General features: G+C 43.9%; 1 protein-coding gene across 1 annotated transcript; it reads left to right on the top strand.

Moving 5' to 3' along the window:
* Positions 1–1,024: 1,024 nt before the first annotated feature.
* On the top strand, positions 1,025–20,828 carry sil1 (SIL1 nucleotide exchange factor). The gene is made up of 11 exons (XM_055642633.1): positions 1,025–1,160; positions 1,485–1,529; positions 5,181–5,285; positions 6,073–6,211; positions 6,688–6,808; positions 8,358–8,457; positions 10,378–10,569; positions 11,048–11,169; positions 13,680–13,776; positions 18,509–18,673; positions 19,331–20,828. The coding sequence occupies exons 3-11, from the start codon at positions 5,199–5,201 to the stop codon at positions 19,682–19,684; spliced, it is 1,377 nt and encodes a 458-aa protein (XP_055498608.1). The 5' UTR covers positions 1,025–1,160; positions 1,485–1,529; positions 5,181–5,198; the 3' UTR covers positions 19,685–20,828.
* Positions 20,829–24,298: the final 3,470 nt, after the last annotated feature.

Below are 24,298 nucleotides of genomic sequence, written 5' to 3'. Positions count from 1 at the left end.
GATCAGACAGGCCCCTTCACTGTCCATCTTTAAATCCTCCCTAAAAACTAACTTTTATTCACTGGCTTTCGACACTGGCTGAGACATTGTTCCTGTTTTAGTGCTTTTAAATGTCTTTTAATTTTTACTGTTTTTATAGTCCTGTCGTCTTAATGGTTTTAGTAGTTTGTAATAACTTTTTGTTGACTTCCCATGTACAGCACTTTGTGGTAACTGATGTTGTCTAAAAGCGCTTTATAAATAAAGTTGTTATTATTATTATTATTATTATTATTAAAAAGAAATTATGTAAAAAAACATTTAAAAAAAAGAAAGTTAACAGAATCAAAATTTATAAACATATTATTATTTAACATATTACGCTTTAACAACAATTAACAGAATTATGAATGAACAGAATTATGAATCTATATCACACACACACAAACTGTTTCCCGCAACGCTGATTACACTGTGAGAGAGTCGGGTCGGGTTACTGAAATGGACGAAAGAAGCTCCGTTGCGTACTACACGTCAGCCCATTGCATTGAGCAGGAGTGGCCTATCTTGCTCCGCTATTGGATCTTTGCTTCACATTGTTGCATCAGGTGCGGGGAAAGCCGCGATTGGTTTAGCGGTGCAGAGTAACGAGGCGACGTGGTGACAGTAGAGGAAGACAAGTCGGCGGCCGGGACCGGGACCAGGACCAGTACAGCGTCTGTGTCAGTCCCAGTATAGCGGCCTGAACCAGCGTCTGTGTCAGTCCCAGTACAGCGGCCAGAACCAGCGTCTGTGTCGGTCCCAGTATAGCGGCCTGAACCAGCGTCTGTGTCAGTCCCAGTACAGCGGCCAGAACCAGCGTCTGTGTCGGTCCCAGTATAGCGGCCTGAACCAGCGTCTGTGTCAGTCCCAGTACAGCGGCCAGAACCAGCGTCTGTGTCGGTCCCAGTACACAGCCCCTGAACCAGCGTCTGTGTCGGTCCCAGTATAGCGGCCTGAACCAGCGTCTGTGTCGGTCCCAGTACAGCGGCCAGAACCAGCGTCTGTGTCGGTCCCAGTATAGCGGCCTGAACCAGCGTCTGTGTCAGTCCCAGTACAGCGGCCAGAACCAGCGTCTGTGTCAGTCCCAGTACAGCGGCCAGAACCAGCGAGAGGCCGGCGGGGAGAGTCCACGGGCGCGGGTGAGTCACGGAGAGACAGACACGGCGGTGTCCCCTATACTGGGGAGCAGCCTCAGTAAGAGGATTTAAATGTGGGACCGGCAGTGTGGGCGTAAGGGGCGCTGAGCGAGAGGTTGTAACTTGGACTGAAGTGGTCACAGTGGTAGTCGGGTTGCCTGCACATGGAGAGGTAGCTTGGACTGGAGTGGTCGGGGTTGGCACTGGAGGGACTGGTGGTCTGGAGCTGTCAAAGTTTCTGATGTACCAGGTTAAAATGTACTGGTCACTTTTGTAAAATTAAGTTTAAAAAGTTGTTCTAATTTAAAATGTTATTATTTATTTTAGGTGACGTTCAAAAAGTAAACAAGTGAGAGTAACAGCTGTGATCAGGTCTTTTTAAACAGATGACGTTGGGCTAATAAACTGATGTAGAATGTAGAACTGCAGTTTTCAAGGAAAGTGTATTATTAATTGTACAGCGTTTAGGTTTTGCAGTGAGCCATGTATGGCCTTAGTCATAGTGTCTGGTAATTGCTGTTGTGAACTCATTTATGTGGGGTTTTCATTAGAAACATAGAAAATAGGTGCAGGAGGAGGCCATTCGGCCCTTTGAGCCAGCACAGCCATTCATTGTGATCATGGCTGATCGTCCCCAATCGATAACCCGTGTCTGCCTTCTCCCCATCAAAGATTCTAGATGAGCCCCATATCCCTGGATTCCGGAAGTGGCGGCGCTGCCCTGGCAGCAGCGGCTCGCCTGCAGTCCGTTGGTTTTTACTTTTTTGTGTTGTTTTTTTTCGTTTTTGTCTAGTTATGTTTTTGGTTTTTAGGCCGTGTTTATGTGGGGAGGGGGGTGGGGGGGTGAAACGGGGGCTGCTGTCACTCCCTTCGGGGGAATACGACCTTTTTGTCGTATCCCCCTTCTTTGCCTCCGTCTACACTGAGGCCTAGCGGAGCCGGCGACCTCGGGACTCTGGAGGCAGCTGACAGGACTCGTCCTGGGCTCGCTCCCGGACCAGCCCGGGATGGAACGGTGCTCCCGTGAGAGCAGCATGGTGAGGGGCTGGAGTGGCCCAGCCCGAGGGAGGAATGGCACTCCCGTCGGAGTGGCCAGCCCGAGGGAGGAACGGCACTCCCGTCGGAGTGGCCCAGCCCGAGGGAGGAACGGCACTCCCGCTGGAGTGGCCCAGCCCGAGGGAGGAACGGCACTCCCGCTGGAGTGGCCCAGCCCGAGGGAGGAACGGCACTCCCGTCGGAGTGGCCCAGCCCGAGGGAGGAACGGCACTCCCGCTGGAGTGGCCCAGCCCGAGGGAGGAACGGCACTCCCGCTGGAGTGGCCCAGCCCGAGGGAGGAACGGCACTCCCGCTGGAGTGGCCCAGCCCGAGGGAGGAACGGCACTCCCGCTGGAGTGGCCCAGCCCGAGGGAGGAACGGCACTCCCGTCGGAGTGGCCCAGCCCGAGGGAGGAACGGTACTCACGTGAGGGCGATCCGGTCCGGGGGCTGGGACGGTGCTCCGGTGGCTGGGACGACGTTCTGGCGGCGGTGTCCAGAGTCCTGGGTTCAGCCGCGGGCCGGCGGCTGCGTGTGCTGGACTGGAGGTGCGGCGGCTTCGACCACCCCGGGCCGCAGTGTTTGAACCGGCCCGTTCGCGGGGTTCGGTGAGCTGCGGGACTGTTTATACCATCGCCCGGTGGGGAATCGCCTCAGCGCAGAGGGAGCAGAGGGAGAGACTGCAACCCTAAGATTTTTGCCTCCACCACAGTGAGGAGGTGTTTGGAGGACTCACTGTGGTGGAAGTTAATTTGTGTTTATTGTTGTTATTATTGTATCATTGTATGTATGACTGCAGGCACGAAATTTCGTTCAGACCGTAAGGTCTGAATGACAATAAAGGAATTCAATTCAATTCAATTCAATTCAATTCAATTCAATTCAATTCAACCAACTCCTAGAGCTCTATCTAACTCTCTCTTAAATCCATCCAGTGATTTGGCCTCCACTGCCCTCTGTGGCAGGGAATTCCACAACATCCCAGCACTTTCTTGTCAAACTGAAGTGCAAGAACTTGCCTGGGTGACCAAATTGTGCACAAGTTTGAGGGATACATTTTGACTAACTCTAGAAAAAACAACTTTGAATGGTGTCATTGAATCTTGTATAATTAAGAAGGCAGACTGGCAGCGGATTACAGCTCTCGTTCAGTTATTCTAGTAGCAGTGATTAAGCTGCAGAAAAGTGGCATAATGTTTTGATGGAACATATATTAGGTTGGGAGATTCCTATAGCTGTTCACTCAACTCCCTACATTATTGCTATGTTTCTGTATATCAAAACTTTTGAACAGTTATAAATGAGTGTATATAATTATAAATTATTTAATGGCCATTTATAAATGAACAGGTGTCTGGTTACAAATCCCAGTGCCTATAAATAGACTGATAATTCCAAGTTTTCCCAAATAGTATTTTAATTGTAATATTAAATAGATAACTTAGATCAACACTCTGCAGAGACACAAAACATTCAGTCATTATCACAATACGGAAAATAAGGAGCAAGAAATTCTGGCCTTTCTAGTGATGCTTTCTCTGTTTGACTTATTAAAATGAATATTTGGCTAATAATTACTCTTGCTTTTCACATAACGACTGGCCCACTGCTAAGACCATTGATTATAAGGTAACTATTAAATACAAAGAGAGTACAGAAGAAAAGTGGTTACTGGTAGACCAGAAGCCAGAACTTCCCTGGAAATCAATTAAAAATCAATAAAATGCAATCAATAGTCAATAGATGCAGGAGTAGGCCATTCGGCCCTTCGAGCCAGCACAGCCATTCACTGTGATCATATCCACATTCAGTACCCCGTTCCTGCCTTCTCACCATATCTCCTGTTTAAGAGCTCGATCTAACTCTCTCTTGAAAGCATCCAGAGAATTGCCCTATGCTGCCTTCTGAGGCAGAGAATTCCACAGATTCACAACACTCTGGGTGAAAAGGTTTTTCCTCATCTCTGTTCTAAATGGTTTACCCCTTATTCTTAAACTGTGACCCCTGGTTCTGGACTCCCCTAACAATGGGAACATGTTTCCTGCCTCAGCGTGTCCAATCCCTTAATAATGTTATATGTTTCAATAAGATACCCTCTCATCCTTCTAAATTCCAGAATATACAAGCCCAGCCGCTCTATTCTATCAGCATGTGACTGTCCCGCCATCCAGGGAATTAGCCTTGGGAACCTACGCTGCACTCCTTCAATAGAAAGAATGTCCTTTCTCAAATTTGGTGACCAAAACTGCCACAATACTCTGGGTGTGGTTTCACTAGGGCCCTGTACAACTGCAGAAGGACCTATTTGCTCCTATATTCAACTCCTCTTGTTTTGAAGGCCAACATGCCATTAGCTTTTTTCACTGCCTGCTGTACCAACATGCTTACTTTCAGTGAGTGATGAACAAGGATTCCCAGATCTCTTTGCACTTCACCTTTTCCCAACTGACACCATTCAGATAATAATCTGCCTTCCTATTTTGGACACCAACGTGGATAACCTCACATTTATTCACATTAAACTGCATCTGCCATGCATCCGCCCACTTACCCAACCTGTCCAAGTCACCCTGCATCCTCATAGCATCCTCCTCACAGTTCACACTGCCACCCAGCTTTGTGTCGGTAAATGTGGTCAGTAAATCAGTAAATGTGGCCATCCAATGTTAGATTGGAAAGCCCCATCTAATCAATGTAATGTTCACTGCAATCTTTGCCTTGTCTGCTGCTATGTGTGTGACTTTAGGGTCCACAATGTTATGGTGGTCCTGTAAATGAGCATAGCGGGTCACTTGGTTATATCACCAAATTCCTGGGGCATTAATGGATGGGCACAGATACCAGTTTTGCAAAGATGAATGCAAAACAATCTTGTAAGATTAATGTGGCAGCTGATGAAAATGGTATGGCTGTGGAGTAAAGGTTTTAATAAGTGCTTTGGAGTTCTGCATTTGTACACATTCACACCACTGCACTCTTTGCATCTTAGATTGTGAACGTTCTGAGAATGAAACCTTTGCATTTCAACCTGGTGTTGATGCTGATTTTTGTCCAGTGTTTCGCTTCCAGTTGGAGTGAGGACAGCAAACCACCGGTGAGTTGGGGAATTTGTTGCAGAAGGTGAAAGTACATTTTGATGATGCATATCTAAAAAATTCTGAAGTAGTGACTTTCAACCAGAATTTCTTCAATTTTGTTCCAGTTTGTTTGAATATCCAATGAAAGTTGGTACGTTCATTAGTGGGTCACTGTCATATTCTTAAAATGTACTTTCCCACCAGTCTGTACAATTTGCTTTCTACAAAGAAGTTGATCTTATAGTGCTGGATCTTGAGATACAGCGGGGAAACCCACCAAAGTCCAGCCGACCATAGATCACCCGCACACCAGTTCCATGTTATCACACTTTTGCATCCCACACATAAGGTACAATTTACAGAAGCCAATTAACCTACAAATCTTCACATCGTTGGAATGTGTGGGGAAACCAGAACACCCAGAGAAAACCCATGCGGTCACAGGGAGAAAGTACAAGCTCCGCGCAGACAAGCACCCATAGTCAGGATCAAACCTGGTCCTCCAGGGAGCTGATTGTCTTTTGTTCTATGCTACAATTTTGCAAAGAACTGCCGAATTGAGATGAAAACCTGAGAGCGCATCAGGGTCAGAATGCAAGGCAAACCTGCAAATGTAACAAGTTGAGTGATGCCCATTCCACAAGAACACTTAGCAATTGAATGCAAGCATGTGACTGAGTTTCTCTGCATATCGAAATCCAGTGTAAGTTGCTCAGCCTAGTTTAGTTAAGCTATCTTGACGCTATGCAGCAAGTATTACCAAACTCTTGAAAGATTGATAATGCATTCTATCCTTGTCTCTAGAATGTGTCTGCTCTTGCTGTTATGGAACGGGCGGAAGAAAATGTTGGAAAAGTAGAAGAAGCAATAGTGGAGGATGACTTGGACCCTGAAGACATGGAGGTCTTTTATCCAACTAATGAATGGCAAATTGTTAAACCAGGTAACTTCTTCTTTATGTATCTGAGTGAGCCTGTGATGTATTAGTAGGAGCAATATTGCTTGCTATCATAACTTGCCATCACTACAGAGGGGCATGAGGTAGAGCTGCTGCCTCACGGCGCCAGAGTCACAGGTTCTATCCTGATCTCGGTTGCTGTCTGTGTGGAGTTCACAAGTTCTCCCTGTGACCATGTGGGTTTCCGCTGGGTGTTCTGGTTTTCTCCCTCATCCCAAAGACATGTGGATTCAGAGGTTAATTGGCCTCTGTAAATTGCCTATGTTGTGTGAGGAGTGGATGCAAGAAATTATATAACAGAACTGGTGAACAGATGGTCAGTGTGGTCTCGCTGGACTGAAGGGCCTGTTTCTGTGTCCTTTTTGCCCTTACTTGTTGTACCTCTTTCATCCTGTCCACTCTAATCTCTCAACTTTCCCAATACTTCTGCAACTGGGTTTGCTGTTTTTCTATCTGTGCAGGTCAAGCAATCCCGGCAGGGCTACATGTTCGGTTAAACTTGGAGACTGGGACAAATGAAGCAAAAATCCTGGATGACGAAAGAGGAAATAGTGCACTGAAGCACTGGAAACAGGGAACAAGGTATCCTGCGTGTTACATATCTGTGCAGTATAACATTGAAGCCTGATCCTGACGTGACTTGCATGGAAAAAAAAAACCATTGTTGGTATAACACCGTGGGTTGGACAGCATCTCGGTAGAACATGGATAAATGGTGTTTTGGGTCAGAACCCTTCTTGTATGTGAAGGATCAGAAGAATCCCGACCGAAAACATCACGTATCCATGTTATCCAAAAATGTTGCTTGATCTGTTGAGTTACTTCAACAATTTGCACCTTTTCTTTGGAAATCGGCATCTGCAGTTCCTTGTGTCCACATTTGATTTGCATGTAGTTGTTTCCTGCCAGGAGCTGGCTGGGGGATGAGGAATGGGGGGGAGGGGGGGTCAAAGTGGTGAGGAGGTGATGGACTGCAGGAGCTTCTGGAGGGAGGTGTACATGTATATTAAAAAAAATGTGGAGGAACTGTCAGAGAAGAATTATCAGAGTGACCACAAAACTGATCCTTTCGTTGTCTTGGAGATGAGGGTTGGGTCTCTCTTACCCACCTTTGGCAAGTACTTGGAGTCAGTTGCCCCATGCATTGGACATCTTGTGAGTGAGACCTAACCCCCAAATCCAGGGCAATAAAAAGGGATGATTGGAAGACCTTTGTCATTATAAGGGATCGGCTCCAATGTTAAGTCCACACCCCGCGGTGGGGCATAAAGTCAGTCTGAGGAGGCCTACAGTTCCATCGATGGTAGGCCACAGAGCGACCAGAGATGCAATCCGGAAAATAATCGCATCTCCGGCAAGGTACGAAATTGGGGGGAAAAAAATCCCCAACCCCCTCCCCCTCCCCCCCACATAAAACAAACCGGAGAACATTTACACAGACTTTTAACACACACTAAAAATGTTAAAAAGACGAAAAACAGGACAGACTGTTGGCGTGGCTGCCAATTGTGCGGCGCCCCTGGTGCCGCAACATTTTGACATTGCACTTGTAATCCCACTTATTTTCTATGCATGTTGGTCTCTTTCTGTTGTAGTGGAATGCTTTTGTCAATATACTTTGCCATTCATGTACACTTGATGACAAAGTGGTAATTTTATTTGTTTATGAATGGGTTTTCTGACCTACGTCAAGGACACAACTTTTCTAGTCTTTGACCCAACTCTATGTATTTGGGTCCCATCAAACTTGGGTTGGGTACCAGGTTTTATTGGGTTGGTTACATTGACAGAAAGATCTTGTCCTGTTGCAAATATGTTGAAAGATTTGTGGATATTCGGTATGTGGGTGTGGGTGTGTGTATATATACATTATCTATATAGATATATATATCTATATATCTATATAGATAATGTTTTATTTATTTGTTTATCCTCCAATCCACAATCTAGTTATTTTTTGGTAGGATGATTTGGGGGGGGAAGGGGACAAAGTGGTGAATGAGGCTGATGACATTTTGTGAAAACTGCTCTAAATTCACACTCCGACTACAGGAATTCAATGTTACTTTTTTCAATATATAATAAGACATGATTAGGAATCCTGGTCATTGATCTGCTTTTTCCCTTTTAGGCAGGGAATGGTGAATACAAACTCCAAATCTTTCACAGCAGAGGAGCTGAAAAAGTCCTTGAAATTTATTAAACAAGACGGCAACATAGAGATGGAAGAGGTAATGTTGTTTATAAAGGAATTACTCTGAAAGTTGAAGAAAGTCTCCTGTTTGGAAAAGTTCTTAAGAAATGATTTGCTTGATAATGGAACTGTTGTATAATTATGCATGTTACACGAATACCTTTAATCTCACTCTTTCATTCAATATTTTTGTTGTAATCAATTTTTTCCTTAATCACACTACAAAAGGATATAATTTATTTAGAGTTCACAATTGATGAGTATTGTGAATTAGCCATTTAATGATCTGAGATTCTGGTCTTTGTTTTTAGTTATTGTCCTAACTTTTGGAGAGCAAGGTTCAGGGAAATATTACATAGAAACGTAGAAAATAGGTGCAGGAGTAGGTCATTCGGCCCTTCGAGCCTGTACCGCCATTCAATATGATCATGGCTGATCATCCAACTCGGTATCCTGTACCTGCCTTCTCTCCATACCCCCTGATCCCTTTAGCCACAAGGGCCACAACTAACTCCCTCTTAAATATAGCCAATGAACTGACCTCAACTACCTTCTGTGGCAGAGTTCCAGAGATGTACCACTCTCTGTGTTAAAAATGTTTTTCTCATCTCGGTCCTAAAGGATTTCCCCTTTATCCTTAAACTGTGACCCCTTGTCCTGGACTTCCCCAACATCGAGAACAATCTTCCTGCATCTAGCCTGTCCAACCCCTTAAGAATTCTGTACGTTTCTATGAGATCCCCCCTCAATCTTCCAAATTCTAGCGAGTACAAACCGAGTCTATCCAGTCTTTCTTCATATGAAAGTCCTGACATCCCAGGAATCAGTCTGGTGAACCTTCTCTGTACTCCCTCGAGAGCAAGAATGTATTTCCTCAGATTTGGAGACCAAAACTGTACACAATACTCCAGGTGTGGTCTCACCAGTACCCTGTACAACAGCAGTAGAACCTCCCTGCTCCTATACTCAAATCCTTTTGCTATGAAATCCTTTTACATCTTCTAACATCCTCCGCGTTCATTGCCCGCATTGTACCCTACCCCTCCAATCCCACTATATTTAAATCATTTTAATACGCATATTGACTGCAAAATGCAAAAGTGCCTTTTTTTAATGAAAAATGATCTGCTTCTTGGTTCTTGGTTTCTTGGTCCTCCAAAATATTCCAAATGGAATTTAAACTGGAGGTGGTGTTTAAACTGGAGGTGGTGTATTGTTCTGTATTGAACTTAAGTACTGAATTAAACTGACAGTCATAATGCAATCAAATCTCTTTTCACATATTTCAAATTCATAAATTAGTGCTAGAATTTGAATAAATGTTCACCCTTTTTACTTGGGTATGCTGTCAATTTGAAAAGCCAATTTTTTTTTAAATCAAAGGAGACTGTTTAGGGGTATTGGACCAGGGAATTAAAGAGCTTTGATGTGTATTGGCTACTGTTGCTGGTAAAATGATTGGAATTTGTGAGGTGTTGAAAAGCATACTGCAGTTGATATGTCACCTTTACAAGAAACTGTAGGCTTTTGTTTATGCAGATAAATCGAGTATCAGATATGGATGAGCTCTGTTTATTTGGAATATGTTGGAAAGATTAAGATGCTATTAGGAGGTTATTTCAAATGGTAATTTTCAGAAGCAGATTCACTTCAATGAAACATGTGGGTTTTTTATACTATATATGGACTTGCTTGTCAAGTTTTAACAGAAAACCTACCACTAACATACATTGTACATACATTATCTTATGCAATTTTAGATTTCTAACAAGTTGCCTAGTCACTCTCAAAGTACACGGATTACACAGAAACGGGCCCTCTTTATATCTTTATATTTATATAGGACTGTCAACAATGACCTTAAGAATGCTTAGTGTGATAAGAGGTTTAAAGAGGGAATCGCAGGTTCAAATGCCAAAATTATCAACGTTTGCCTTTTTTGTTTATTTTCATTCAGGACAACCAGGAGAAGGTGATGGAACGCTTCCGTCCAATAAATGAGCTGAAGAAAGATTTTGAAGCAATGAACATAAGGATAGAGACTGACATGGAAATAATTGATAAACTTGTTGGCAAATTCAACAGTACCAGTGCAACACTGAAGCAGAAAATTGGGGCACTTTATGACCTGGAATATTATGTCCATCAGGTACTGACAATGTTTCTTTTGCATGTGAACTGGCAATTGGTGGTGAGGCATAATCACTATTATGAAGATACAAGGTCACCCATTTATTGTGCTATCCTACACCTCTCCTCTCTACACCTCCCCGGGGGTTGCCTTCCTTTCCCTGTCCCCTTCTACTCGCATCCCTTTCTCTGGATTTCCATTCACTCCTTTCCTCTGCTTATCAGACACCATTTTGTCTCATTTTCATCTCTAGCCTATGTCACTTACTCTACTCATCTGCCAATCCATCCCCCTCACCTTTATCCATCTATCATTTTCCAGGATTTGTCGCAAACTCCCCCACCCCCACCTCTCTTCTCTAGCTTGCTCCCTCCTAGTACAACCAGTGTGAAGAAGGGTCCCGACCCGAAACGTCACCTATCCATTTCCTCCACAGATGCTGTTTGACCATCTGTACGCTGTATTTGTTCATAATTCTTCTTGCACTTGTTCCTAGGTGGACAATGCCAGGCACCTGATGTCCACCGGAGGGCTGCAACTTGTGATCAATGCCTTAAATGCCAGTGAGCCTTTGATTCAGGAACATGCTGCCTTTGTCCTGGGATCCACACTTTCTGGGTAACAACTCATTTAGTTTTCCTTGTGTTGGGAGAGGGGTGTTTGGTACAATGCGCAAAGAATGTAACTGAAAATGTAGGGGTAATGTCTGACTTGTAAATTTCTTGCTGCTGACGTCAGCATAATGGTTTATCTGCACCAACCAAGCAACAAGCCATCTGCACAGGGTTGGACATCTTGGGTTTTTTTTCCCCGTTTTCAGCTAATCTTTGAGCTACAAATTGTTGAAAGCTGATGGAACATTGGAGACCTTTAACAAATGAAGAAGTTATTTGCCTATCTCCTGAACCAATGATTTGAAGGGTGGGAAAGACATTTTTTAAATGGGTGATGCAAATGGGGAAAATTAGAATTAAATTGGTTTCAGAAATAGATACACAAATTAGATAAATGTATAGAAAATGTAATGTAAATGTATAAGATCTTAAGTCTCTATTTTGAACCACAGTGTCAACTGTTTTCTTCCTGGACCTCCAAGATTTAGTGGCTTGGAAAAACACAAATCCCCTCATTTATAAGGGTCCTTGCAGTGTTAAGCACCGTCCATAAGTTTGTGACACAAATTGTTTGTTTTAACAGCTCAAATGCAGCACTTTAATGGGATCCACAGGGAAGCTAATGACAAAGAATCTACTAAGCATCTCTTCCACAGCACAGATTGACATATAAATAACACAATTTGGACACTTAACTCATTGGTAAATTGCCAGTACATTGGCAGGCTTGACAATAAATTCCAGCAGGAGAAGAGAACAAGTGCTCTTTGGCGAAATCTTCTTGGGATGACTCGAGTCTTGATCTCCATATTATGATCAGTTCTTGCGCCGGTTTGCTGTCAATGCTAAGAGTCATTGAGATATGCTGGTAACGTGGGTATCAATACGAATTAGGTTGGCCTTAGTTTTAATAGTCATCTGCGTTTGATTTTTAGCGGGACTTTACAGGAGAGTAAAATTCTGAGCTGCAATGTTGTGGGATCAAGTGCCACTCCAGAGTTCTGAGCACTTGAGGGGTGGCACGGGTTCGATCCTGACCACGGGGCTTGTTTATGCGGAGTTTGTACATCCTCCCCGTTACCTGCGTAGGTTTTCTTCCGAGATCTTTGTTTTTTTCCCACATACAGATCTATAGGTTAATTGGCTTGGTATAAATGTAAATTTGCCCCTAGTGTGTTTAGGATAGTGTTAGTGTGTGGGGATTACGGGACTGTGCAGACTCGGTGGGCTCTATTGTATCTATAAACTTAACAAAAAAAAAACAGAATCTTAACTAAACTTGATTGGAGCTGGAATTTGATCAGTACTAAGAATCTACCGCACTGATAATAGTGCAATTTATTTTTCATGGGATATTCAAACAGTGGAATACCAAGAATACATGTTACCATTTGCAGAAGAACAGATGAGCTATTGCTATAGCCTTGGCCATTATTTTAATAATGTGAATAGAGATTTTTTCCAGCTGTTATTCTTCCTGTTTGTGGAACCTCCCTGTGTTAAATTGACTATCTACATTTTAGAGGTGACTGCACTTCAGGCATAATTGCAAAGCATTTTGTGGAAAACGCGTGAGAAAAGTAGTATAAAATGAAATGGAGGTCTTCCAGATGAGATTTGTGTTCACTTCTGAATCCTCCAAACTCATCTATACATTAGCCGCTGAGATACTCCAGCATTTTGTGTCTATCTTCATCTGTACATTCAGTGATCTCTACATCGGCGAGACTAAGCATAGATGGAGGTGCCTGTTTCGCCAATAACTTACTCTCTGTCAGCCAAGGTCTGTCTGCTGGTACGCTCAGTTGCTAATCATTTTAACTGCATTTCCCATACCCATATCAACCTTCCTGTCCTCTGCCACATGTACTGATAGAGAACCAGCACACAAATTGCAAGAACTGACCTCTTCCACTTTGTTGGCCTACAACCCAAGAATACAAAATTTTCAAATTTCAAATAAACTTTCTGACCCCATTTCTATTTCCACCACATCTGTGTACACCTTTCTCCCCTTATCCCATTCTTTCCTCCCTGTCCCCTTATACCCATATTCCTCCCTCCAGTTTTATATTTAACTCTCCTTCCTTATCTACACTCTTGTTTTCATTTTACATCCAGCTGTTGTTACCATCCCCATCCATTTGCCAGACACCTCTTGCCTGTACCCACCTATCACGTCAGTTCTAGCCCCATCCCCCTTTACTCCATTAGATTGAAGGAAGCGCATGACCCATGACGTCATCTGTCCACTTCCTTCTATAGATTTTGCCTAACCCGCATAGTTCCTCCAGCACTTTGTGTTTTGCATGTAAATGAAATTGTTCCCTTGTTTTATTATGAATTTATTGATTTCAATTTTATCCATGTGAAGCAATTTGACACTAATGTACTTCAAAACTCTGCTATTGGTGTATAGGGTGTGTTACTTTAAAAGAACACCAGAATGTTGTTTGGAGTGTGGCAATGTTTGAAACATCACTACAAGTTAAACTGTTTCACTTTGTTCCCTAGAAATCCACAAGTTCAAATTGCAGCAATGGAAGCTGGAGCTTTGCAGAAATTATTAGTATTGTTGGCTACTGATCATCCTGTGGCTATAAAGAAAAAGGTATGGATGAAAAATAAACCAAATCTGGGCCAGAGGGAGAGGCAAATTTCTGGTGGCAGTCAGTACCAAAATAGAACCAAAATCATAAAATACTAGGAAAAAATCAGATGGTCAAGCAGCATCGTCAACCTGAAAATGTAACTTTCTCTTTTCATTCAAGTTGCCTGACCTGAATTTTTCTCACATTATCTGTATTTTTTTCAGATCTCCAGCATTTTCAGATTATGTTTTGTTTAATTTTCAAAATAGTGAGCTGTTTGTAATGGAAGATTTGATTCATCTTGGCAACTAATTCAATGGCAAATAATTCCCCAAACAAATATAATTCTTGACTGTCAATGTAATGTTATACAAACAGGCCGTGCCCAGGTCATTGACATCCCTACACACAAATAAGCTCTGATACAGGTGCACAACCTTTTATACGGAGTTCCGGAAACCAAAAAACTCCGAAAACCGGCCATTTTTTTTCCAGGATGTCGCCTGCACACCAAAGCTCGCGTTTCGCGCCAAACTTGACCCGAAACGACCCACGGTCAACCCAGGTCTGTACTACTGTAGCGGCTGCCTCCTCCCCGGAGACCGGGGAGACACTTAAACATCTGTAAATCATTGCTTAAATGTTAGTCAGTTAGTTTGGAGGGCTTTTATGTGAAGGGGGGGGGTGAGGTGAGGGGGTGAAGGAATAAACTTTAATTCTTAGTCCCCTACCTGGTCGGAGAGGCGGGGAGTGGTCAATGCCTTACCGGGTCGCCGTGCAGTAAGCTCCGCAGCGCTGTGGCCGCCAACTTCCAGCTGGGGCTGCGGGCGTCCGGCCGCGGGCGGCGCCGGTTGTAGCTCCGACCCCGGCAACTCTACCCCTGGCTGCGAGGCGCTCCAAATCCACCGCCGCCCGCGGCCGGACGCCCGCAGCCCCAGCTCCGCGAATGTTGGGAGTCGGCGGCGTCGCAGCGCTGGGATACCAGCGGGGAGCGGGCAATGCCTTACCGGGTTGCCGTGCGGTAAGCTCCGGAGCGCTGTGGCCGCCGACTCCCAACATTCGCGGAGCTGGGGCTGCGGGCGTCCGGCTGCGGGCGGCGCTGGATTTGGAGCGCCTCGCAGCCAGGGGTAGAGTTGCCGGGGTCGGAGCTCCAACCGGCGCCGCCCGCGGCCGGACGGAGCCCCCAGCTCCGCGATGTTGGGAGTCGCCGACCAGGTAGGGGACTAAGAATTAAAGTTTCCCCCTTCACCCCACCACCACCACATAAAATCCCTCCAAACTAACTGACTAACATTTATGCAATGATTTACAATGATTCCCCGGTCTCCGGGGAGGAGGCAGCCGCTCCAGACTTTTCAAGCTGCCCGCGCTACCTACCTAATCTACGCTAAAAATCTTCCATTCGGAAATCCGAAAATGTCCGAAATCCGACAAGTGTCTGGTCCCAAGGCTTTCGGATAAAAGGTTGTGCACCTGTAATAGTATTAAGTGCAAATGTCGTCCAAAATTTGCTCAGTAGTGGGGTAATGGGTTGCTATTGTGATGAGAAGCCCCTTTGGTGTGGGCTCTCTTGCTGCTTGCTATGTACATTAACAACCTAACTGAATGTAAGACATGGACATTAGTGTTGTTGATAGCAAAAAGAGTAGTGAAGCTTCAGAATGATATTGATCTACTGATAAGATGAGCAGAGCAATGGCAGGTGGAATTTAATCCTGATAAATATAAGGTGGTACATTTTAGGGAGTCTAAGGGTAGGATGTATACAGCGACCGTTATTTTAGCAGTGGGAGGTGGGGTTGCATTCCCAGAAAACAGACCATATAACTATTTTCCACCGTGCGAAGTGCCATCATTGGTGCACGCATCAAGAAATGCAATAAATGCCATAAGTGTCTTTTATTCTGCGTCTCCTATTTTTGTGTAGTAATTTGAGAATTCTGCAAGGTTGTATGTCCATTATCCGAATGGCGTAATGCAGGAGGAGCCTGTAGTATGAATAGCCAGGCCTTGGGAAGATTGAGGAACAAATGGAACTTGGTGTACAAATTCAAACATCCCAGTAGGTGGCAGCAAGTGAAGTTTATTGTCATCTGCACAAGTACACTGAAGCACAGGCATAAAGATCTTGCTTTCTTTCAGCAGCATCATAGGCACAGACTCGAACAACACAAATTATGCATAAATTATACAAAAATTACACAAATTTTGCAAGACAGCAAAACAGAAGAATGTGCCAAGTAGTCCAGAATTTGTGCAAAACACAATTTGAAAATAAGACACAAAATGCTGGAGTAACTCTGCGGGACAGGCAGCATCTCTGAAGGAATGATATAAGAAAAGAGGGCTATGATATTGCACAAGGTAGTACATAGTGGTTCCTGATGCAGAGTTAGGATTAGGGTTGGGCAGGTCGGTTCCAGAACTTTGTGGTTGTAGGAAAGTAGTTGTCCTGAAAGTGGCAATATGGGTGTTCAGACTTGTGTTCCAGGCTTAGATGGTGGGGATCTTTAATGATAAATACCACTGCCCTGAAGCAACGTGTCATTTAGATGCTTTCAATGGTGAGGGATGGCTATGGTGATGATGGATTGGGCTGCGTCCATCACTCTCTGCAGCCTCTTGCATTTCTCTGCGATAGGCTGGAGAAGAAGGCACATGAGATTCTTGCCATCATTAAGCAGGGCATAGAATAAAAAAGCAAGGAGGTTTTTGGGAAACTTTGTAAAACATTAAGTTTCATTTACAATATTGTGTGCATTTCGGATTGCCACAAGATAGGAAAGATGCAATTGCACTGGAAATGACGCAGAGATTCACTAGAATTTTCCCAGGGATCGGCATTGAATTATGAGGAGAAGCTGGATACACTGTGTATGTCTTTCCCAGAGCAGAGGAGGCTGAGGCAGGACATAAAATTTGAGAGAGCCAATACAAAAGAGTGCTTAATTGTCATGTGTTCTGGAAACGGAATAACTAAATTCTTGCTTGCTGTAGCTTTACAGGCTCATTAACACAAATGTACAAAATAAATAATATAATAAATCAATAATCAGTAATACTAGGTAATCACACCATAATAGTGCGAAACCACACTCTGTAATGCAACTAATAATAAATCCATAGAAGATTACAGTTGTTGAGGTAGTTGTTGGTGCTGTTCGGTGTTCAAGGGTCTGATGGTTTCTGGAAGAAGCTGCTCTTCAACCTGAAGGTCATGTTTTCAGGCTCCATTACCATCTATCTAATGGTACAGGGTATTAGAAAGATTGGAGCATGACCAGAATAGTGTGCCTCTTTGATATTAGCTGCCTTATGTAGATCTCTTTGGTGGTGACCAGGCAAAGTCCACCATTTTCTGCAGCCTGGGCATTTGAGTTATTGAACCAGGCTGGTATGCCTTTTACTATACATCTGTAAAGGTTTTACATAATTTTTCGCGACTGACGAATCTCCTCAATTCTTCTATGGAAGTAGAGGTATTGTTGAATTGCTTTCTGTGATTGCATCAATGTGCTGAGATATCTGGGAAGACAATTCTTCCTGTGGCAGAGGTTTCTAAGACCTGAGGGCATGGGTTTTAAGGTGAAGACTAACACATTTAGGAAGATCTGAGGAAGAGTTCTTTTCAACCAGATGGTGGTTGCAATCTGGCACACTGCTTGTATTCAAGGCAGGTATTCAATAGTTGAGCATCTGCACATACATTTGCATTACCAATGCATGGTAAGCTATGGACCAAGTGCTGTCCAATGCACAAGGGTGCCTGAATGGTCAGCATGGACATGTGCGCCAAAAGGCCTGTTTCTGTATGAATCTGAAATAATCCTGGCTTATCCACCCCTGTCCTCAGTTCCCCAATCAATTTATTTATCTACCTCCTCTATAATTATCTACCATGATTTATCTTCTACAACTCCTGAAACGATAATTCCAGAAATGCCCCACCTTCTGTAAAAAATATATATATTCTGTGCACCTCATTTTGAAATTATTCCCCCTTTAGCTTACATTTTTGTACTGTTTAGTCTTAACTTCCACTCAGAAAAGTATCAATCTATCCAGTCAAACATTTTTTAATGATCTTGAATGTTTCAATAAGGTCACCCTTTATTCTTGAAAACTCTTTCAATGTCCAGTGAATTCTTTGAAAGATTGTGACCATATTTAATATATAGGCTTGACCAAAGATTTCTGAATAAAATTTTCCACTTTTGTTTTATCGACCTATTTACAATGAAGGCTGAAATTCCATTATCTTTTATATCTATCCATTACTTTAGCCCATCTGCTTATTTGGATGTTATAAATCTCTTAGCTTAATTGTTAATTTCCTGCCTTTCATAGACATGTTCTAAAATAGAAAAATAAAATGGTAGAACTACTCAGGAGATCCAACTACTGCTGAATATGTCTGTTTTTGTTGAGGTTATCCTCGGATTTACAGCATCTGCGGGTTTTTATCACTTTTATATGTCAGAAAATATTTTAAATTGGTTGTCTATGATATTGACGTACCCACAGAGAACTTTAATCGATGCTAAATTTTCCCCATCCACTCATTTGCATGTAGGACTTTTCTCCTCAATGGAATATACTTTATAGCCAAGCCTCAGCTTCATTCCAGTTTGTGATGTTTCATATTTATGTGGTGATGGAGAAATATATCCAGGCAGTTGAAGGCTGAAATGGAGAGAGGTACAAAATCTTTAAACAATGCATTATTGGAAATATCTTCTTTTTTTTTTATAGGCACTTTTCGCATTGTCATCAACATTACGCCACTTTCCCTTTGCACAGCAGCAGTTTCTGAAACTTGGGGGCCTGCAAGTACTACGGCAACTTTTTCAAGCAAGGAGAACAGAGTCCCTGCATGTTCGAGTGATAACCCTGCTCTACGATATGGCCTTGGAGAAGGTGAGGAAATGGTCCGAAATGAAGAGTTTGGTGTGAATGATTACTTTTGCCATGCCGTCCTTATTGTGACCATTGCAATCATACAACTTATAACGTGGATAAACTAAAGATATGCTATCATAAGTAGAAATAATCTTGTGTTTATAACAGGCACTGGAGTTGGACTGTACCTGTGAGAATTTCCAAAGCACACGTGAAATGCATGATTGGTAGTACTGAACATCTGACTACAGCAGTTCTTAAATATCTCCCCCTCTGCACCTTTATGAATTGAGATGTTATGTACCTTTTCCCCAAAAAAGTGAAATTATTGTTTCACTTTGGTTATTTAATTACAGCTGAATTAATTTTAGATGTTTTTGAAACTTTGTGGAATGAACTGTGTTGAGGTTAAGTGGATAATAATGCACACGGTTGTAGTGCTGGGTAGATGTTTAGCTGGTGGTTCTAAAGTGAATGCAGTTCATCATGGGTGGCTGTTTATACTGGAGGTTTGGACCAGTCTGCAGTCTCTGCCTCACACTTGATTCCTGTATTACATGTATTTTCATATTGGGAGCAGAAATTTGTGAATGAAAAATAAGGCAGTAAATTCAGAGATTTGGATGTTGACTGGACGATTGTGTAATTTATTGAGTATTATTTGATCAATCACAGAAGCTCATCCAAGAAAATAAAGACAGCCATACAATGCACAAGGAGGAAAACCGGCAATATGATGAGATTAACTTGCTGCCACCCATGCTGGAACAGGGCTGGTGTATACTGCTTCCACAGCTCTTGACATCTACTGAACATGACACAAGAGAGAAGGTGTTCAAGACCATGAGTCTTCTGATGGCTGCCTGCAGGAACCAGTACCAAGCTTTGCAGGGGCTTAGTTCTTCGCTAATTATGCTCCGATCTGAGTACGAGAACCTGGCTGCTGAAGAACTGAGAGAGGGGGAGCAAGATGGTTATTTCCTGGGACTTTTGAACTCTCTCAATAGCATTATTGAGCAGCTGAGATGATTGGTATTGGAGGTGCTTCGAACTTGAACTTTTCAAAACCAAAAGCTATCGAGGCAATATTCTGAAACGTTTACTCCCTGCAGCTGAGGTCAAAATGAATATTGGATATCTGTCAGGATAATACCGCTGTGCCTTTGTACAGTTGGGTTTGTTATCTATTGCCTGTTGTGTGCCTGACTAAGAGATTAACGTATAATTTATGTGGTATTCTTGAATAAATTGACAATCCATTGATGTGAAGATTTTTACCTCACTTAAAATCTGATTTTTGACCCTCTACTCGATATAATTACAGAATCAGCAAAGGTAGTCTGCCAGATCTGGATGCTATGGTTATCATCAGATCTGTACTGTTCACATTATCTATATTGGTTAGTAAAGGTCACTGAAGTTGAATGTTACTTTTGCTCTGTTTTCAATGCTGACTGGTGTCTAATTTCAATTTAATACTGTGTATTAATGTCTAATCGGTTTCCGGAAAATAGTGTTTCAGAATGTTTTAGAATTAGGCAAATTCTGCAATGTTAATGTACAATATGCACCTTTTTTTAAAATCGCTTTCCCCAAGTTTATTTCAAATGCCAAACTACTGAAATCTAATTTCCTCCACTGTCATAGCAATACAAATTGGAAACATCAGTCCAATTAATTTATATTCCACCCAAAAAACATTTCAATCTGATAATCTTAATAATTCTCTTTAAGATTGATATTAGAACAGAAGGGCATTTGTTTCAGCTGACCAAAAGAAGGAACCCCGTAGTATGATGTATTTCCATTTACAAATCACTACAGCAAATTCTAAAGACTTGCCTCTGAGTAAAGAAATTTATTGTTTATAAACCAACTGGCCTATTCTTTGTTTTGTGACTGAGTCCGTTCCAGATTCCTTGTGTGGGGGTTGAAATGTTGCTCTACTTGATGAAACCACCAAAGTTGGAAAAACTCAGCAGGTCAGACAGCATCTGTGGAAACTGTCAATGTTGAATCGGGGACTTTTCGTCTGAGCTGCTCAGTCATGAAATGTGGTCTGTTTTACATTCTACACTGATAATGGTGCCAGAAATGGCGGCCCCTACATGTGTAATGTATGAAAAAATAATTTCACTGTCAAATAAAGCACTATTGAGATGCATCTACAGTCTCTTGTGTTTCCAGCTTCTCCAGTTATTTTTTAAAATCATTGTTCCTTTGTCCACCATCCAAGAATTCTGTATATTTCAATGTTTATAAACTCTAGAAAGTATAGGCCGCACTTTTCCTCCTGTGACAGGCTACCAGCAGGAGATTCAGGCTACTTAATCCTTTCAACACCTTAATTCAAACAAACTCTTCCCCAAACTCCTGCAACAAGGACTCGGCAGCCCCCTCTGCAATTGGATTGTCGACTACCTGACCCATCGATCATAAGCAGTAACGATAGGTCACACAACAACCTTCATGATAATTCTCAATATTGGTGCCAGATTCAAGATCAGTTTCTTCTCTGCTGTTACCAGACTACTGATAATTTTTCTCATGAGCTCAAGTATAGTCCCAATTTCTCAATCTACCTCTGCTAACCTTGGGACGTTTTTTTTGTAACTTTAACACTACAGGTGCACAACCTTTTATCCGAAAGCCTTGGGACCAGACACTTGTCGGATTTCGGACATTTTCGGATTTCAGAATGGAAGATTTTTAGCGTAGATTAGGTAGGTAGCGCGGGCGGCTTGAAAAGTCTGGAGCTGCTGCCTCCTCCCGGGTGACCGGGAGACTCCCAACCTCGCGGAGCTGGGGGCTCCGTCCGGCCGCGGGCGGCGCCGGTTGGAGCTCCGACCCCGGCAACTCTACCCCTGGCTGCGAGGCGCTCCAAATCCAGCGCCGCCCGCGGTCGGACGTCCCAGCTCCGGGAATGTCGGGAGTCGGCGGCGTCGCAGCGCTGGGATACCAGCGGGGAGCGGGCAATGCCTTACCGGGTCGCCGTGCGGCAAGCTCCGGAACGCTGTGGCCGCCGACACACAACATCGCGGAGCGTCGCTGGATTTGGAGCCGCGGAGTTGGGGGCTCCGTCCGGCCGCGGACGGCGCCGGTTGGAGCTCCAACCCTGGCAACTCTACCCCTGGCTGCGCGGCTCCAAATCCAGCGACGCTCCGCGATGTTGTGTGTCGGCGGCCACAGCGCTCCGGAGCTTGCCGCACGGCGACCCGGTAAGGCATTGCCCGCTCCCCGCTGGTATCCCAGCGCTGCGATCCCGCCGACTCCCGACATTCCCGGAGCCGGGGCGTCCGGCCGCGGGCCGCGCTGGATTTGGAGCGCCTCGCAGCCAGGGGTAGAGTTGCCGGGTCAGAGCTACAAACTGGCGCCGCCCGCAGCCCCAACGGCCACAGCGCTGCGGAGCTTACTGCACGGCGACCCGGTAAGGCATTGACCGCTCCCCGCCTCTCCGACCAGGTAGGGGACTAAGAATTAAAGTTTACCCCTTCACCCCCCCCCTTCACATAAAAGCCCTCCAAACTAACTGACTAACATTTAAGCAATGATTTACAGATGTTTAAGCGTCTCCCGGTCTCCAGGGAGGAGGCAGCCGCTACAGTAGTACAGACCTGGGTTGACCGTGGGTCGTTTTGGGTCGGGTTTGGCGCCAAACGCGAGCTTTGGTGCGCAGACGACATCTGGAAAAAATGGCCGGTTTTCGGAGCTTTTCGGTTTCTGGAACACCGGTTGTGCACCTGTATAATGCTGTAAAACGCTATTCTACACTTGTCTTTTTTTCCTCTTTGCACAACCTGTGATACTTATGTAGAGTCATGGAGTGATAGTGTGGAAACAGGCCCTTTGGCCCAACTTGCTCACACTGGCCAACAATGTCCCAGCTACCCTAGTCCCACTTGGTCCATATCCCTCCAAACCTGTCCTATCCATGTACCTGTCTAACTGTTTCTTAAACAATGGGATAGTCCCAGCCTTGACTACCTCTGTCAACTTGTTCCATACACCCACCAGCCTTTGTGTGAAAAGGTTACCCCCTGGATTGCTATTAAATCTTTTCCCTTTCACCTTGAACCTATGTCCTCTGGTCCTCGATTCCCGTACTCTGGGCAAGAGACTGCATCTACCCAATCTATTGCTCTCATAAGATCACCCCTCATCCTCCTGCACTCCAAGGAATAGAGACCCAGCCTACCAACTCTCCCTATAGCTCGGACCCTCTAGTCCTGGCAACATCCTTGTAAATCTTTTCTGAACCCTTTCAAGCTTGACAATATCTTTTCTATAACATGGTTGCCAGAACTGAACACAATACTCTAAATGTGGTCACACCAACGTCTTATACAACTGCAACATGACCTAACTTCTATACCCACTGTGTGGTTTGATTGTACATGTGTATAAGCTGGTTCAGGTTTATTCTTAAGTGTATTGGGGTACAGTGAAAAGCCACCTTTTGCATGCTATCCAATCAATTCAGATACTACTGTACATAAAGGCAATGAAGCCATACTCGAATACAATAGGTAGATCAAAGAGGAAGATACAGAGCGCAGAATATCTCTCTCCGTGTTGTAGTGCATCAATTCCAGAGACCAAGTCCAATGTCCGCAATGAGGTAGAGGTGAATCAGACAGTACCCTAGCTTTTGGAAGGACTGTTCAGAAACCAGTTCACAGAAGAAGCTGTTCCTGAGTCTGATGGTGCACATTTTCAAGCTTCTGTACCTTTTGTCACAGAAGCAGGGAGAAGAATGGCTGGGTTGGGACAAGACTGAAGAATATACGTAAGAAACGTTTCACTATTTAATGGTACATGTACCCATGATAAATCGTTACCTATATCTTGCTGTAGGAAGGAACTGCAGATGCTGGTTTAAATTGAAGATAGACAAAAAAATGCTGGAGTAACTCAGCGGGACGGGCAACATCTCTGGAGAAAATAAATGATAATAGACAATAGGTGCAGGAGTAGGCCCTTTGAGCCAGCACTGCCATTCAATGTGATCATGGCTGATCATCCCCAATTAGTACCCCGTTCCTGCCTTCTCCCCATATCCCCTGACCACTATTTTTATGAGCCCTATCTAGCTCTCTCTTGAAAGTATCCAGGGAACCTGCCTCCACCGCCCTCTGAGGCAGAGAATTCCACAGACAAATGGGTGATGTATCTGGTCGTCAGGTCTGAAGAAGGATCTTGACCCAAAACGTCACTTATTCCTAGATCTTGCTGCCCCTTCTCAGCACATGTAGGTATTAATGATGATGGTGGTGCGGTGCAGCACTGTTGGACATCCATTTTACTTGGCCAGCTAACACCCCAGCAGTATGAATATTGACTTCTCTAACTTCAAATAACCCTTGCTCTCCCTCTCTCCTGTTTCCTAGTTCTCTGACCAATCTGACTGTCCTCCTGATTAAATCTTATCTCCGTATGCCTCTTTGTCAGCTTCCCCGAGCTAAAACGATCTATTCAACATTTTCCCTGAGCTTCATCCCCTTTGATCTCTCGTTCTCACACCTTGCCCTTCCTTATCTTTGTGTCTCCCTCTCCCCTGACTCTCAGTCTGAAGAAGGGGCGATGAAAGAATGGGTCGACTAGGCTTGGAATTTAGAACGATGAGAGGGGATCTTATAGAAACAT

This window comes from Leucoraja erinacea, chromosome 11 (assembly GCF_028641065.1).
Source record: "Leucoraja erinacea ecotype New England chromosome 11, Leri_hhj_1, whole genome shotgun sequence".
NCBI lineage: Eukaryota > Metazoa > Chordata > Chondrichthyes > Rajiformes > Rajidae > Leucoraja > Leucoraja erinaceus.
This window is presented reverse-complemented; position numbering and strand designations above follow the sequence as displayed.